Here is a 13,952-nt window from a genome sequence, read left to right on the forward strand (position 1 = left end):
ACAAACTAGACACACAACATAGAATGCCCACCCAGCTCACGTCCTGACCAACACTTAAACAAGCAAAACACACAAGAACTATGGTCAGAACGTGACAGTACCCCACTCCTGAGGTGTGGACTCCGAACGCACCCCCTAAAACTCTAGGGGAGGGTCTGGGTGGGCATCTGTCTGCGGTGGCGGCTCCGGCGCTGGACGAGGACACCACTCCACCATTGTCTTTGTCCCCCTCCTTAGCGTCCTTTGAGTGGCGACCCTCGCCGCCGACCTTGGCCTAGGAACCCTCACAAAGGGCCCCATCAGACTGAGGAGACAGCTCCGGACAGAGAGGTAGCTCCGGACAGAGAGGTAGCTCCGGACAGAGAGGTAGCTCCGGACAGAGAGGTAGCTCCGGACAGAGAGGTAGCTCCGGACAGAGAGGTAGCTCCGGACAGAATGGCAGCTCCGGACTGAATGGCAGCTCCGGACTGAATGGCAGCTCCGGACTGAATGGCAGCTCCGGACTGAATGGCAGCTCCGGACTGAATGGCAGCTCCGGACTGAATGGCAGCTCCGGACTGGAGGGCAGCTCATGACTGGAGGGCAGCTCATGACTGGAGGGCAGCTCATGACTGGAGGGCAGCTCATGACTGGAGGGCAGCTCATGACTGGAGGGCAGCTCATGACTGGAGGGCAGCTCATGACTGGAGGGCAGCTCATGACTGGCTGGCGGCTCTGGCAGCTCATGACTGGCTGGCGGCTCTGGCAGCTCCTGACTGGCTGGCGGCTCTGGCAGCTCCTGACTGGCTGGCGGCTCTGGCAGCTCCTGACTGGCTGGCGGCTCTGGCAGCTCCTGACTGGCTGGCGGCTCTGGCAGCTCCTGACTGGCTGGCGGCTCTGGCAGCTCCTGACTGGCTGGCGGCTCTGGCAGCTCCTGACTGACGGACGGCTGTAATGGCTCGGGACAGACGGGCGGCTCTGACGGCTCGGGACAGACGGGCGGCTCTGACGGCTCGGGACAGACGGGTGGCTCTGACGGCTCGGGGCAGAAGGGCGGCTCTGACGGCTCGGGACAGACGGGCGGCTCTGACGGCTCGGGACAGACGGGCGGCTCTGACGGCTCGGGACAGACGGGCGGCTCTGACGGCTCGGGACAGACGGGCGGCTCAGACGGCGCTGGGCAGTCGGATGGCTCAGCACCTCAGGGCGAGTGCGGGGAGAAGGAACAGTGCGTACAGGGCTCTGGATATGCACAGTAAGCTTGGTGCGTGGTGCCGGAACTGGTGGTACCGGGCTGGAGACACGCACCACATGGAGAGTGCGTGGAGGAGGAACAGAGTTCTGGAGAGGCACAGGAAGCCTGGTGCGTGGTGTAGGCACTGGTGTTACTGGGCTGGGGCGAGGAGGTGGCGCCGGATATACCGGACCGTGAAGGCGTACAGGAGCTCTTAAGCACCGAGCCTGCCCAACCTTACCTGGTTTAATGCTCCCCGTAGCCAGGCCAGTGCGGCGAGGTGGAATAGCCTGCACTGGGCTGTGCTGGCAAACCGGGGACACCATGCGTAAGGCTGGTGCCATGTACACCGGCCCGAGGAGACGTACTGGAGACCAGATATGTTGAGCCGGCTTCATGGGACCTGGCTCGATGCCCACTCTAGCCCGGCCGATACGTGGAGCTGGGATGTACCGCACCGGGCTATACACACGTACAGGAGACACCGTGCGCCTTTCCGCACAACACGGTGTCTGCCTGTACTCTCGCTCTCCACGGCAAGCCCGGGAAGTTGGCGCAGGTCTCCTACCTGACTTCGCCACACTCCCCTTTTGCCCCCCCCCAATACATTTTTGGGGTTTCTTCTCGGGCTTCCTGGCCAGCCGTGTTCCCTCATAACACCGGTTCCCCTTCGCGGCTGCTTCCGCTCTCCTAGCTGCCTCCACCTGTTCGCATGGAAGGCGATCCTTACCAGCCAGGATCTCCTCCCATGTGTAGCAACCCTTTCCGTCCAACACCTCTTTCCAAGTCAATTCCTCCTGGTACCGCTGCTGCTGCTGGTGCCGCTGCTGCCCGTTGCTACGCTGCTTGGTCCGAGATTGGTGGGTGGTTCTGTAACGGCAGCCTTCCTCCTATGCGTCTGAAGAGGAGGTGTAGCAGCGATCGGACCAAGACGCAGCGTAGTTGGTGCTCAACATATTTAATAATACGAACTGTGAACACTTACAACGATACAAAAATAACTAAATGTGGCAAACCGATACAGTCCTAGCTGGTGCAGAGAAAACACAGAGACAGGAAACAACCACCCACAAACCCCAACACAAAACAAGCCACCTATATATGATTCCCAATCAGAGACAACACAAAACACCTGCCTTTGATTGAGAACCATATTAGGCCAAACATAGAAACAGACAAACTAGACACACAACATAGAATGCCCACCCAGCTCACGTCCTGACCAACACTAAAACAAGCAAAACACACAAGAACTATGGTCAGAATGTGACAGTGTGGGTGTTTGATTGGTTGATATTTCAATGTTGTAGACTGCTCCAACTGGAGACCATACCTACATTATGAATTATCGAGGATAAAAAAAAAAAATAAAGCACAAAGGCTTGTTTCCATAGCGGTCATTTGAGTGGGTTGGAGTGAAGCTTCTTCAGACAGAGATCCAGACATCAGCCCGTCAGGATAGTTAGTAGAGACCAGAGAGACTGATTGCTTTCCTCCAGGTTGTGTAGCTGCACTCAGAGTGATGACTGCTACAAGCCCAACAGCACCAACTCAGCTCCCTACTGAAACTCCCGAGCTCCTATAGAATCAATCTGGTATCTACACTACAGGCTCTCTGACTGTTGAAACAATCATATCTAGTACTCACAAGAGAAGATGAGAATATCTCCATCAAAACTCTCCTGACATTCTCAAAAAGTATCCTCTTCGCACTTAACAATGGAGACTACAGAATGGTCACATCCCAAATGGCACCATATTCCTCACATAGTGCACTACTTTTGATCAGAGCCCTATGAGCCGTATGAGCCCTATGAACCCTAGAGCCGTATGAACCCTAAAGCCGTATGAGCCCTAGAGCCGTATGAACCCTAAAGCCGTATGAGCCCTAGAGCCGTATGAACCCTAAAGCCGTATGAGCCCTAGAGCCGTATGAACCCTATGAGTCCGAGAGCCCTATGAGCCCTAGATCCCTATGTGCCCTATGAGTCCGAGAGCCCTATGAGCCCTAGATCCCTATGAGCCCTATGAGTCCGAGAGCCCTATGAGCCCTAGAGCCGTATGAACCCTAGAGCCGTATGAGCCCTATGAGCCCTAGAGCCGTATGAGCCCTAGAGCCGTATGAGCCCTATGAGCCCTAGAGCCGTATGAGCCCTATGAACCCTAGAGCCGTATGAGCCCTAGATCCCTATGAGCCCTAGAGCCGTATGAACCCTAGAGCCGTATGAGCCCTATGAACCCTAGAGCCGTATGAGCCCTAGATCCCTATGAGCCCTAGAGCCCTATGAGTCCGAGAGCCCTATGAGCCCTAGAGCCGTATGAGCCCTAGAGCCGTATGTGCCCTATGAGCCCTAGAGCCGTATGAGCCCTAGAGCCCTATGAGCCGTATGAGCCCTAGAGCCGTATGAGCCCTATGAACCCTATGAGCCGTATGAACCCTATGAGCCGTATGAGCCCTAGAGCCGTATGAGCCCTAGAGCCGTATGAGCCCTAGAGCCGTATGAGCCCTAGAGCCGTATGAGCCCTAGAGCCGTATGAACCCTAGTGCCGTATGAACCCTAGAGCCCTATGAACCCTAGAGCCCTATGAACCCTAGAGCCGTATGAACCCTAGAGCCGTATGAGCCCTATGAACCCTAGAGCCGTATGAGCCCTAGAGCCGTATGAACCCTAGAGCCCTATGAACCCTAGAGCCCTATGAGTCCTAGAGCCCTATGAACCCTAGAGCCGTATGAACCCTAGAGCCGTATGAGCCCTATGAACCCTAGAGCCGTATGAGCCCTAGAGCCGTATGAACCCTAGAGCCCTATGAACCCTAGAGCCGAATGAGCCCTAGAGCCGTATGAGCCCTAGAGCCCTATGAGCCCTAGAGCCCTATGAGCCCTATGAACCCTAGAGCCGTATGAGCCCTAGAGCCCTATGAACCCTAGAGCCGTATGAGCCCTAGAGCCGTATGAGCCCTATGAGTCCTAGAGCCCTATGAGCCCTAGAGCCCTATGAGTCCTAGAGCCCTATGAACCCTATAGCCGTATGAGCCCTAGAGCCGTATGAGCCCTAGAGCCGTATGAGCCCTAGAGCCGTATGAGCCCTAGAGCCGTATGAACCCTAGAGCCCTATGAGCCCTAGAGCCATATGAACCCTAGAGCCGTATGAGCCCTAGAGCCGTATGAACCCTAGAGCCCTATGAGCCCTAGAGCCGTATGAACCCTAGAGCCGTATGAGCCCTAGAGCCGTATGAACCCTAGAGCCCTATGAGCCCTAGAGCCGTATGAACCCTAGAGCCGTATGAGCCCTAGAGCCCTATGAGCCCTAGAGCCCTATGAGTCCGAGAGCCCTATGAGCCCTAGAGCCGTATGAGCCCTAGAGCCGTATGAGCCCTATGAGCCCTAGAGCCGTATGAGCCCAATGAGCCGTATGAGCCCTATGAGCCGTATGAGCCCTAGAGCCGTATGAACCCTATGAGCCCTATGAGCCCTAGAGCCGTATGAGCCCTATGAGCCCTAGAGCCGTATGAGCCCTATGAGCCCTAGAGCCGTATGAGCCCTAGAGCCGTATGAGCCCTAGAGCCGTATGAGCCCTAGAGCCGTATGAGCCCTAGAGCCGTATGAGCCCTAGAGCCGTATGAGCCCTAGAGCCGTATGAGCCCTAGAGCCGTATGAGCCCTAGAGCCGTATGAGCCCTAGAGCCGTATGAACCCTAGTGCCGTATGAACCCTAGAGCCCTATGAACCCTAGAGCCCTATGAACCCTAGAGCCGTATGAACCCTAGAGCCCTATGAACCCTAGAGCCGTATGAACCCTAGAGCCGTATGAGCCCTATGAACCCTAGAGCCGTATGAGCCCTAGAGCCGTATGAACCCTAGAGGCCTATGAACCCTAGAGCCCTATGAGTCCTAGAGCCCTATGAGCCCTAGAGCCGTATGAACCCTAGAGCCCTATGAACCCTAGAGCCGAATGAGCCCTAGAGCCGTATGAGCCCTAGAGCCGTATGAGCCCTAGAGCCCTATGAGCCCTATGAACCCTAGAGCCGTATGAGCCCTAGAGCCCTATGAGTCCTAGAGCCCTATGAACCCTAGAGCCGTATGAGCCCTAGAGCCGTATGAGCCCTAGAGCCGTATGAGCCCTATGAGTCCTAGAGCCCTATGAACCCTAGAGCCCTATGAGTCCTAGAGCCCTATGAACTCTAGAGCCGTATGAGCCCTAGAGCCGTATGAGCCCTAGAGCCGTATGAGCCCTAGAGCCCTATGAGCCCTAGAGCCCTATGAGCCCTATGAACCCTAGAGCCGTATGAGCCCTAGAGCCGTATGAACCCTAGAGCCGTATGAACCCTAGAGCCGTATGAGCCCTAGAGCCGTATGAGCCCTAGAGCCGTATGAACCCTAGAGCCCTATGAGCCCTAGAGCCATATGAACCCTAGAGCCGTATGAGCCCTAGAGCCGTATGAACCCTAGAGCCGTATGAGCCCTATGAACCCTAGAGCCGTATGAACCCTAGAGCCGTATGAACCCTAGAGCCCTATGAGCCCTAGAGCCATATGAACCCTAGAGCCCTATGAGCCCTATGAGCCCTAGAGCCCTATGAACCCTAGAGCCGTATGAACCCTAGAGCCGTATGAGCCCTATGAACCCTAGAGCCGTATGAACCCTAGAGCCCTATGAGCCCTAGAGCCCTATGAACCCTAGAGCCGTATGAACCCTAGAGCCGTATGAGCCCTATGAACCCTAGAGCCGTATGAACCCTAGAGCCCTATGAGCCCTAGAGCCATATGAACCCTAGAGCCCTATGAGCCCTAGAGCCATATGAACCCTAGAGCCCTATGAGCCCTATGAGCCCTAGAGCCATATGAGCCCTAAGGGTCCAATTTGAAACAACTCTGGTTAAAACATCTTAGTTTTAACAGACATCTGTATTTGCAAACCTTACATACCCATTATCTGAAGCAGTGTGTGTCTTTTCTGATGTGACGTGGGATTTGACTGACTGCCTTCCAGACACTATACTCCCCCAATTAACGCCCCACAGCCCTGGTGTCTAACCCCTCACAGCCAGACAGAAAGAGAGAGAGAGGGAGGGAGGGAGGTAGACAGAGAGGGAGAAAGAGACCGAGAGAGACAGAGATAGAGGCAGCGAGATAGAGAGAGATACAGATAGGGAGACAAAGAAAGAGAGTATCAGAGAGAAAGAGACAGACATAGAGTCCCTTTGGGTCATGACCATGAAGACCCAGACCCCGTCAGACAATGACAGATCACAGAGGAGAGAGCGGGGGGGTGACAGGACCCGACAGACACTGACAGGTCATAGAGGAGAGAGCGGGGGGGTGACAGGACCCGACAGACACTGACAGGTCATAGAGGAGAGAGCGGGGGGGGGGTGACAGGACCCGACAGACACTGACAGGTCATAGAGGAGAGAGCGGGGGGGGGGGGTGACAGGACCCGACAGACACTGACAGGTCATAGCGGAGAGAGCGGGGGGGTGACAGGACCCGTCAGACAATGACAGATCATAGAGGAGAGAGCGGGGGGTGACAGGACCCGACAGACACTGACAGGTCATAGAGAAGAGAGCGGGGGGTGACAGGACCCCGTCAGACAATGACAGATCATAGAGGAGAGAGCGGGGGGTGACAGGACCCGACAGACACTGACAGATCATAGAGGAGAGAGCGGGGGGGTGACAGGACCCGACAGACACTGACAGGTCATAGAGGAGAGAGAGAGGGGGGTGACAGGCCCAGACAAACAATGACAGGTCATGGAGGTAAGAGTGGGCTGGTATTAGGGGTGACGGCAGGTGACGGTGGTGAGAGAGGTTAGTACCCTGCTACACAAGAACAAACACGCACGCACAAACACACACATACACGAACACAGACTTTACTGTCACTACCCTGCTACACTATACACTACACTGTTACCCTATGCACTACCCTGCTACACTATACACTACACTGTTACACTACACACTACCCTGATACACTATACACTACCCTGTTACACTATACACTACCCTGCTACACTATACACTACACTGTTACACTATACACTACCCTGTTACACTATACACTACACTGTTACACTATACACTACCCTGTTACACTATACACTACCCTGCTACACTATACACTACCCTGTTACACTATACACTACCCTGTTACACTATACACTACACTGTTACACTATACACTACCCTGTTACACTATACACTACCCTGCTAATCTATACACTACCCTGCTACACTATACACTACCCTGTTACACTATACACTACCCTGTTACACTATACACTACCCTGTTACACTATACACTACCCTGTTACACTATACAGTACACTACCCTATGGGCCCTGGTCAAATGTAGTGCACGAAATAGAAAACCATTCAGCTGGTTACCAACGATCTCCTACCTGTACACCAACCAGTATATCTCCTACCTGAACACCAACCAGTATCTCTCCTACCTGTACACCAACCAGTATATCTCCTACCTGTACACCAACCAGTATATCTCCTACCTGAACACCAACCAGTATATCTCCTACCTGAACACCAACCAGTATATCTCCTACCTGTACACCAACCAGTATATCTCTACCTGTACTCCAACCAGTAGGTCTCCTACCTGTACACCAACCAGTATATCTCCTACCTGTACTCCAACCAGTATATCTCCTACCTGTACTCCAACCAGTATATCGCCTACCTGTACTCCAACCAGTAGGTCTCCTACCTGTACACCAACCAGTATATCTTCCCTACCTGTACACCAACCAGTATTTATCCTACATCTACTCCAACCAGTAGGCCTCCCACCTGTACACCAACCCGTATTTATTCTACCTGTACTCCAACCAGTAGGCCTCCCACCTGTATCACGTGTCTCTAGCCTATCCTGAAGTAAAGCCAAGGTCCTCCCATGCACCAAAGTAGTATTTTATAATCCCAACTATAGTCAGACAGGCGTGGTGAACCCGTAGAAGGACATATGGACAGTCATTTAATAGGATGTCTGTGGGTCAACCACTCTGCAAGGATCCGGGAGGAGCCACTTATGTAACATAACATGGTCCACATAGAGATAATGCAGATGACTGAATAATAAATAATTAGCAGTGGTATAGCAGAATAGGACATAAGATAACTGCAGTGACAGGTAACATTGGTTTCACTTAAGCAGGGTCATAGATAGATCTGCATTGGCAGATAGCACTGAGAACGCTTCAAAACATCGTGTTGACTTAGAATCATCACTATAGTATATAGCTGCAGTGGTATACAGATGTAGGAACTGAAGGTGTGACAGTTTGCTACAGCAGGAAAATAATCCTGCAGCAACAACAAATGTGAATTATTATGTAGATCATAATTAAAGTTTTTTTATACAGTAGGTGATGATACATTTTTGTTAGAATAAATCATGTCTGATATTTTAAAGTGGAAATTACAAACTGTGGAATCCTTTTTAAACCTTGAATACACAAACATTTTCATTTCCGGCTGTCTAGGAAAATGATCTGCGACATCAGATGGATCAAATTAAGATAGTCCACCTGTGGTGCAGAGAAACGCCTGCGCAGACCTGGAATATTATGACTCATTTCTGAGTGTTTATGCAGTTCACATAACCCAGTTCTTTACCCTAAACCCAGGTAGCTGGATGTGGGAGGCTTTAAATTAGACCTGCTGTCTGCTACTCTGCTACACCAGAGGAATGACAGTAGATTTAGGCTTCACCTCCAGTAATCTATAAGGAATGGCAGTAGATTTAGGCTTCACCTCTAGTAATCTATAAGGAATGACAGTAGATTTAGGCTTCACCTCCAGTAATCTATAAGGAATGACAGTAGATTTAGGCTTCACCTCTAGTAATCTATAAGGAATAACAGCAGATTTAGGCTTCACCTCTAGTAATCTATAAGGAATGACAGATTTAGGCTTCACCTCTAGTAATCTATAAGGAATGACAGATTTAGGATTCACCTCCAGTAATCTATAAGGAATAACAGTAGATTTAGGCTTCACCTCCAGTAATCTATAAGGAATAACAGTAGATTTAGGCTTCACCTCCAGTAATCTATAAGAAATGACAGTAGATTAAGTCTTCACCTCCAGTAATCTATAAGGAATGACAGTAGATTTATGCTTCACCTCCAGTAATCTATAAGAAATTACAGTAGATTTAGGCTTCACCTCCAGTAATCTATAAGGAATGACAGTAGATTTAGGCTTCACCTCCAGTAATCTATAAGGAATAACAGTAGATTTATGCTTCACCTCCAGTAATCTATAAGGAATGACAGTAGATTAAGGCTTCACCTCCAGTAATCTATAAGGAATGACAGTAGATTTAGGCTTCACCTCCAGTTATCTATAAGGAATGACAGTAGATTTAGGCTTCACCTCCAGTAATCTATAAGAAATGACAGTAGATTTAGGCTTCACCTCCAGTAATCTATAAGGAATGACAGTAGATTTAGGCTTCACCTCCAGTAATCTATAAGGAATAACAGTAGATTTATGCTTCACCTCCAGTAATCTATAAGGAATGACAGTAGATTAAGGCTTCACCTCCAGTAATCTATAAGGAATGACAGCAGATTAATTAAGGCTTCACCTCCAGTAATCTATAAGGAATGACAGTAGATTTAGGCTTCACCTCCAGTAATCTATAAGGAATGACAGTAGATTTAGGCTTCACCTCCAGTAATCTATAAGGAATGACAGTAGATTTAGGCTTCACCTCCAGTAATCTATAAGAAATGACAGTAGATTTAGGCTTCACCTCCAGTAATCTATAAGGAATGACAGTAGATTTAGGCTTCACCTCCAGTAATCTATAAGGAATGACAGTAGATTTAGGCTTCACCTCCAGTAATCTATAAGGAATGACAGTAGATTTAGGCTTCACCTCTAGTAATCTATAAGGAATGACAGTAGATTTAGGCTTCACCTCCAGTAATCTATAAGGAATGACAGTAGATTTAGGCTTCACCTCCAGTAATCTATAAGGAATGACAGTAGATTTAGGCTTCACCTCCAGTAATCTATAAGGAATGACAGTAGATTTAGGCTTCACCTCCAGTAATCTATAAGGAATAACAGTAGATTTAGGCTTCACCTCCAGTAATCTATAAGAAATGACAGTAGATTAAGTCTTCACCTCCAGTAATCTATAAGGAATGACAGTAGATTTATGCTTCACCTCCAGTAATCTATAAGAAATTACAGTAGATTTAGGCTTCACCTCCAGTAATCTATAAGGAATGACAGTAGATTTAGGCTTCACCTCCAGTAATCTATAAGGAATAACAGTAGATTTATGCTTCACCTCCAGTAATCTATAAGGAATGACAGTAGATTAAGGCTTCACCTCCAGTAATCTATAAGGAATGACAGTAGATTTAGGCTTCACCTCCAGTTATCTATAAGGAATGACAGTAGATTTAGGCTTCACCTCCAGTAATCTATAAGAAATGACAGTAGATTTAGGCTTCACCTCCAGTAATCTATAAGGAATGACAGTAGATTTAGGCTTCACCTCCAGTAATCTATAAGGAATAACAGTAGATTTATGCTTCACCTCCAGTAATCTATAAGGAATGACAGTAGATTAAGGCTTTACCTCCAGTAATCTATAAGGAATGACAGCAGATTAATTAAGGCTTCACCTCCAGTAATCTATAAGGAATGACAGTAGATTTAGGCTTCACCTCCAGTAATCTATAAGGAATGACAGTAGATTTAGGCTTCACCTCCAGTAATCTATAAGGAATGACAGTAGATTTAGGCTTCACCTCCAGTAATCTATAAGAAATGACAGTAGATTTAGGCTTCACCTCCAGTAATCTATAAGGAATGACAGTAGATTTAGGCTTCACCTCCAGTAATCTATAAGGAATGACAGTAGATTTAGGCTTCACCTCCAGTAATCTATAAGGAATGACAGTAGATTTAGGCTTCACCTCTAGTAATCTATAAGGAATGACAGTAGATTTAGGCTTCACCTCCAGTAATCTATAAGGAATGACAGTAGATTTAGGCTTCACCTCCAGTAATCTATAAGGAATGACAGTAGATTTAGGCTTCACCTCCAGTAATCTATAAGGAATGACAGTAGATTTAGGCTTTACCTCCAGTAATCTATAAGGAATGACAGCAGATTTAGGCTTCACCTCCAGTAATCTATAAGGAATGACAGTAGATTTAGGCTTCACCTCCAGTAATCTATAAAGAATGACAGTAGATTTAGGCTCTACCTCTAGTAATCTATAAGGAATGACAGTAGATTTAGGCTCTACCTCTAGTAATCTATAAGGAATGACAGTAGATTTAGGCTCTACCTCTAGTACTCTATAAGGAATGACAGTAGATTTAGGCTTCACCTCCAGTAATCTATAAGGAATGACAGCAGATTTAGGCTCTACCTCTAGTAATCTATAAGGAATAACAGTAGATTTAGGCCTCACCTCCAGTAATCTATAAGGAATGACAGTAGATTTAGGCTTCACCTCTAGTAATCTATAAGGAATGACAGTAGATTTAGGCTTCACCTCCAGTAATCTATAAGGAATGACAGTAGATTTAGGCTTCACCTCCAGTAATCTATAAGGAATGACAGTAGATTTAGGTATCACCTCCAGTAATCTATAAGGCTGATTTTATTAGTGGGTAAATTGAACACTTCCTAAAGTGAATAGGTTTGTGCTTTTACCTGCTATAAGCACATATAAGCATTCATAATGTGTTTCTGAAATGTTCCTACTTGACTGTTTATACACTGATAGTGGGGGGAGAAGGGGGGTGGGGGCGGTCGGTCGGACAAAGGGTATGTTGCTAACAGAAATAGAATGTGAATAATAGAATTCAATCTAATTCTATGGTTGCTATGCTAACCTGTGTTTTCTCTGTTTCAGATTGGCTACTGGAACGAGTACCAGCGATTAGTAAATGTGTTAGAACAACAGGTGGTCGCCAACGAGTCTTCTTCTGTGGAAAACCGAACGATTGTGGTCACTACTATTATGGTACACTTTCCATGGCAACTTTGAAATGTGTTCACCACAACGTATTCTGCCAGTCAGGGCCGTGGGCGACGGTGTTGATGCCTAACCGGTTGATACAGTCTGTCCTGGGCTGGGCAGAACCACATCTTTTTTGTGTTTGCCTTGCATCCACTCACTACACGTTGAAACAGTCGATCCCTCTGTAAGGAGAAGAGAGTGTTTCAACTGTATCCGTGTGGGTGACAAAGCATTTAGAATTCTCATACTTCAGTGGCCTGTCGTAGCAGTGACATCACAATATTGGTATTATATGATACATGAGTAAGTGGGTAAATGGGTTGAGTTGACTCCATCTAATAGAAAACACATACAAACCAACATCCACCATCCGTACGTAAGTAGAACCTGTCTTGTCTGTCCTCATCAAGTAAATGGTTCAATGACAATCTGGGATAGGAGAAGGAGATGATGATGATGATGATGATGATGGTGGTGTTAATGATACTGCAATGGCTTCTCAAGGACAAAGCAAAATACAGCACATTTGAGAGAGGATAAGAACGATAATATTTGCAAAGCTTTCGGAAAGTATTCAGACCCCTTGAGTTTTTCCATATTTTGTTATGTTACAGTCTTCTTCTAAAATGAATGAAATAAATGTGTTTCCACATCGATCTACACACAAATACCCCATAATGACAGAGCGAAAATAGTTTTTTTGTTTAAAATTTTTTAAAATTAAAAACAGAATTACCTTTATATAAGTATTCAGACACTTTGCTATGAGACTCCACATTGAGCTCAGGTGCATTCTGTTTCCATTCATCATCCTTGAGATGTTTTTACAACTTGATTGGAATCCACCTGTGGTAAAATCAAATGATTGGACATGATTTGGAAAGGAACACACCTGTCTATATAAGGTCCCACAGTTGACAGGGCATGTCATAGCAAAAACCAAGTCATGAGGTCTAAGGAATTGTCAGTAAAGCTCCGAGACAGGATTGTGTTGAGGCACAGATCTGGGGAAGGGTACCAAAACATTTCTGCAGCATTGCAGGTCAGCAAGAACACAGTGGCCTCCATCATTCTTAAATGGAAGAAGTTTGGAACCACCAAGACTCTTCCTAGAGCTGGCCGCCAGGCCAAACTGAGCAATCAGGAGGGAGGGCCTTGGTCAGGGAGGTGACCAAGAACCCGATGGTCACTCTAACAAAGCTCCAGAGTTCTGCTGTGGAGATTGGAGAACATTCCAGAAAGACAACCATCTCTGCAGCACTCCACCAATCAGGCCTTTATGGTAGAGTGGCCAGATGGAACCCACTCCTCAGTAAAAGGCACATGACAGCCTGCTTGGAGTTTACCAAAAGGAACCTAAAGGACTCTCAGATCATGAGAAACAAGATTTTCTGGTCTGATGAAACCAAGATGGAACTCTTTGGCCTGAATGCCAAGCGTCACGTCTGGAGGAAACCTGGCACCATTCCTATGGTGAAGCATGGTGGTGGCAGCATCATGCTGTGGGGATGTTTTTCAGCGGCCGGGACTGGGAGATTAGTCAGGATCAAGGGAAAGATGAATGGAGCAAAGTACAGAGAGATCCTTGATGAAAACCTGATCCAGAGTAGTCAGACCTCAGACTGGGACAAAGGTTCACATTCCAACAGGACAACAAGCCTAAGCACACAGCCAAAACAGCTAGAGACAGGACTTGAACCTGATCAAACATCTCTGGAGA

The 13,952-nt window shown here is 48.1% G+C and overlaps 1 protein-coding gene across 1 annotated transcript in view; it reads left to right on the forward strand.

Moving 5' to 3' along the window:
- Positions 1-13,952, forward strand: part of LOC129844935 (glutamate receptor 3-like) — a gene marked incomplete at its 5' end in the record, with an annotated part of 192,983 nt that overhangs the window by 125,612 nt on the left and 53,419 nt on the right. Inside the window, one exon of the mRNA XM_055913100.1 lies at positions 12,125-12,235. Within this exon, the coding sequence (XP_055769075.1) occupies positions 12,125-12,235 (111 nt within the window). The remainder of the gene's footprint in view (positions 1-12,124; positions 12,236-13,952) is intronic.

Source organism: Salvelinus fontinalis, unplaced genomic scaffold, assembly GCF_029448725.1.
Source record: "Salvelinus fontinalis isolate EN_2023a unplaced genomic scaffold, ASM2944872v1 scaffold_0255, whole genome shotgun sequence".
In the NCBI taxonomy this organism is placed as follows: Eukaryota; Metazoa; Chordata; class Actinopteri; order Salmoniformes; family Salmonidae; genus Salvelinus; species Salvelinus fontinalis.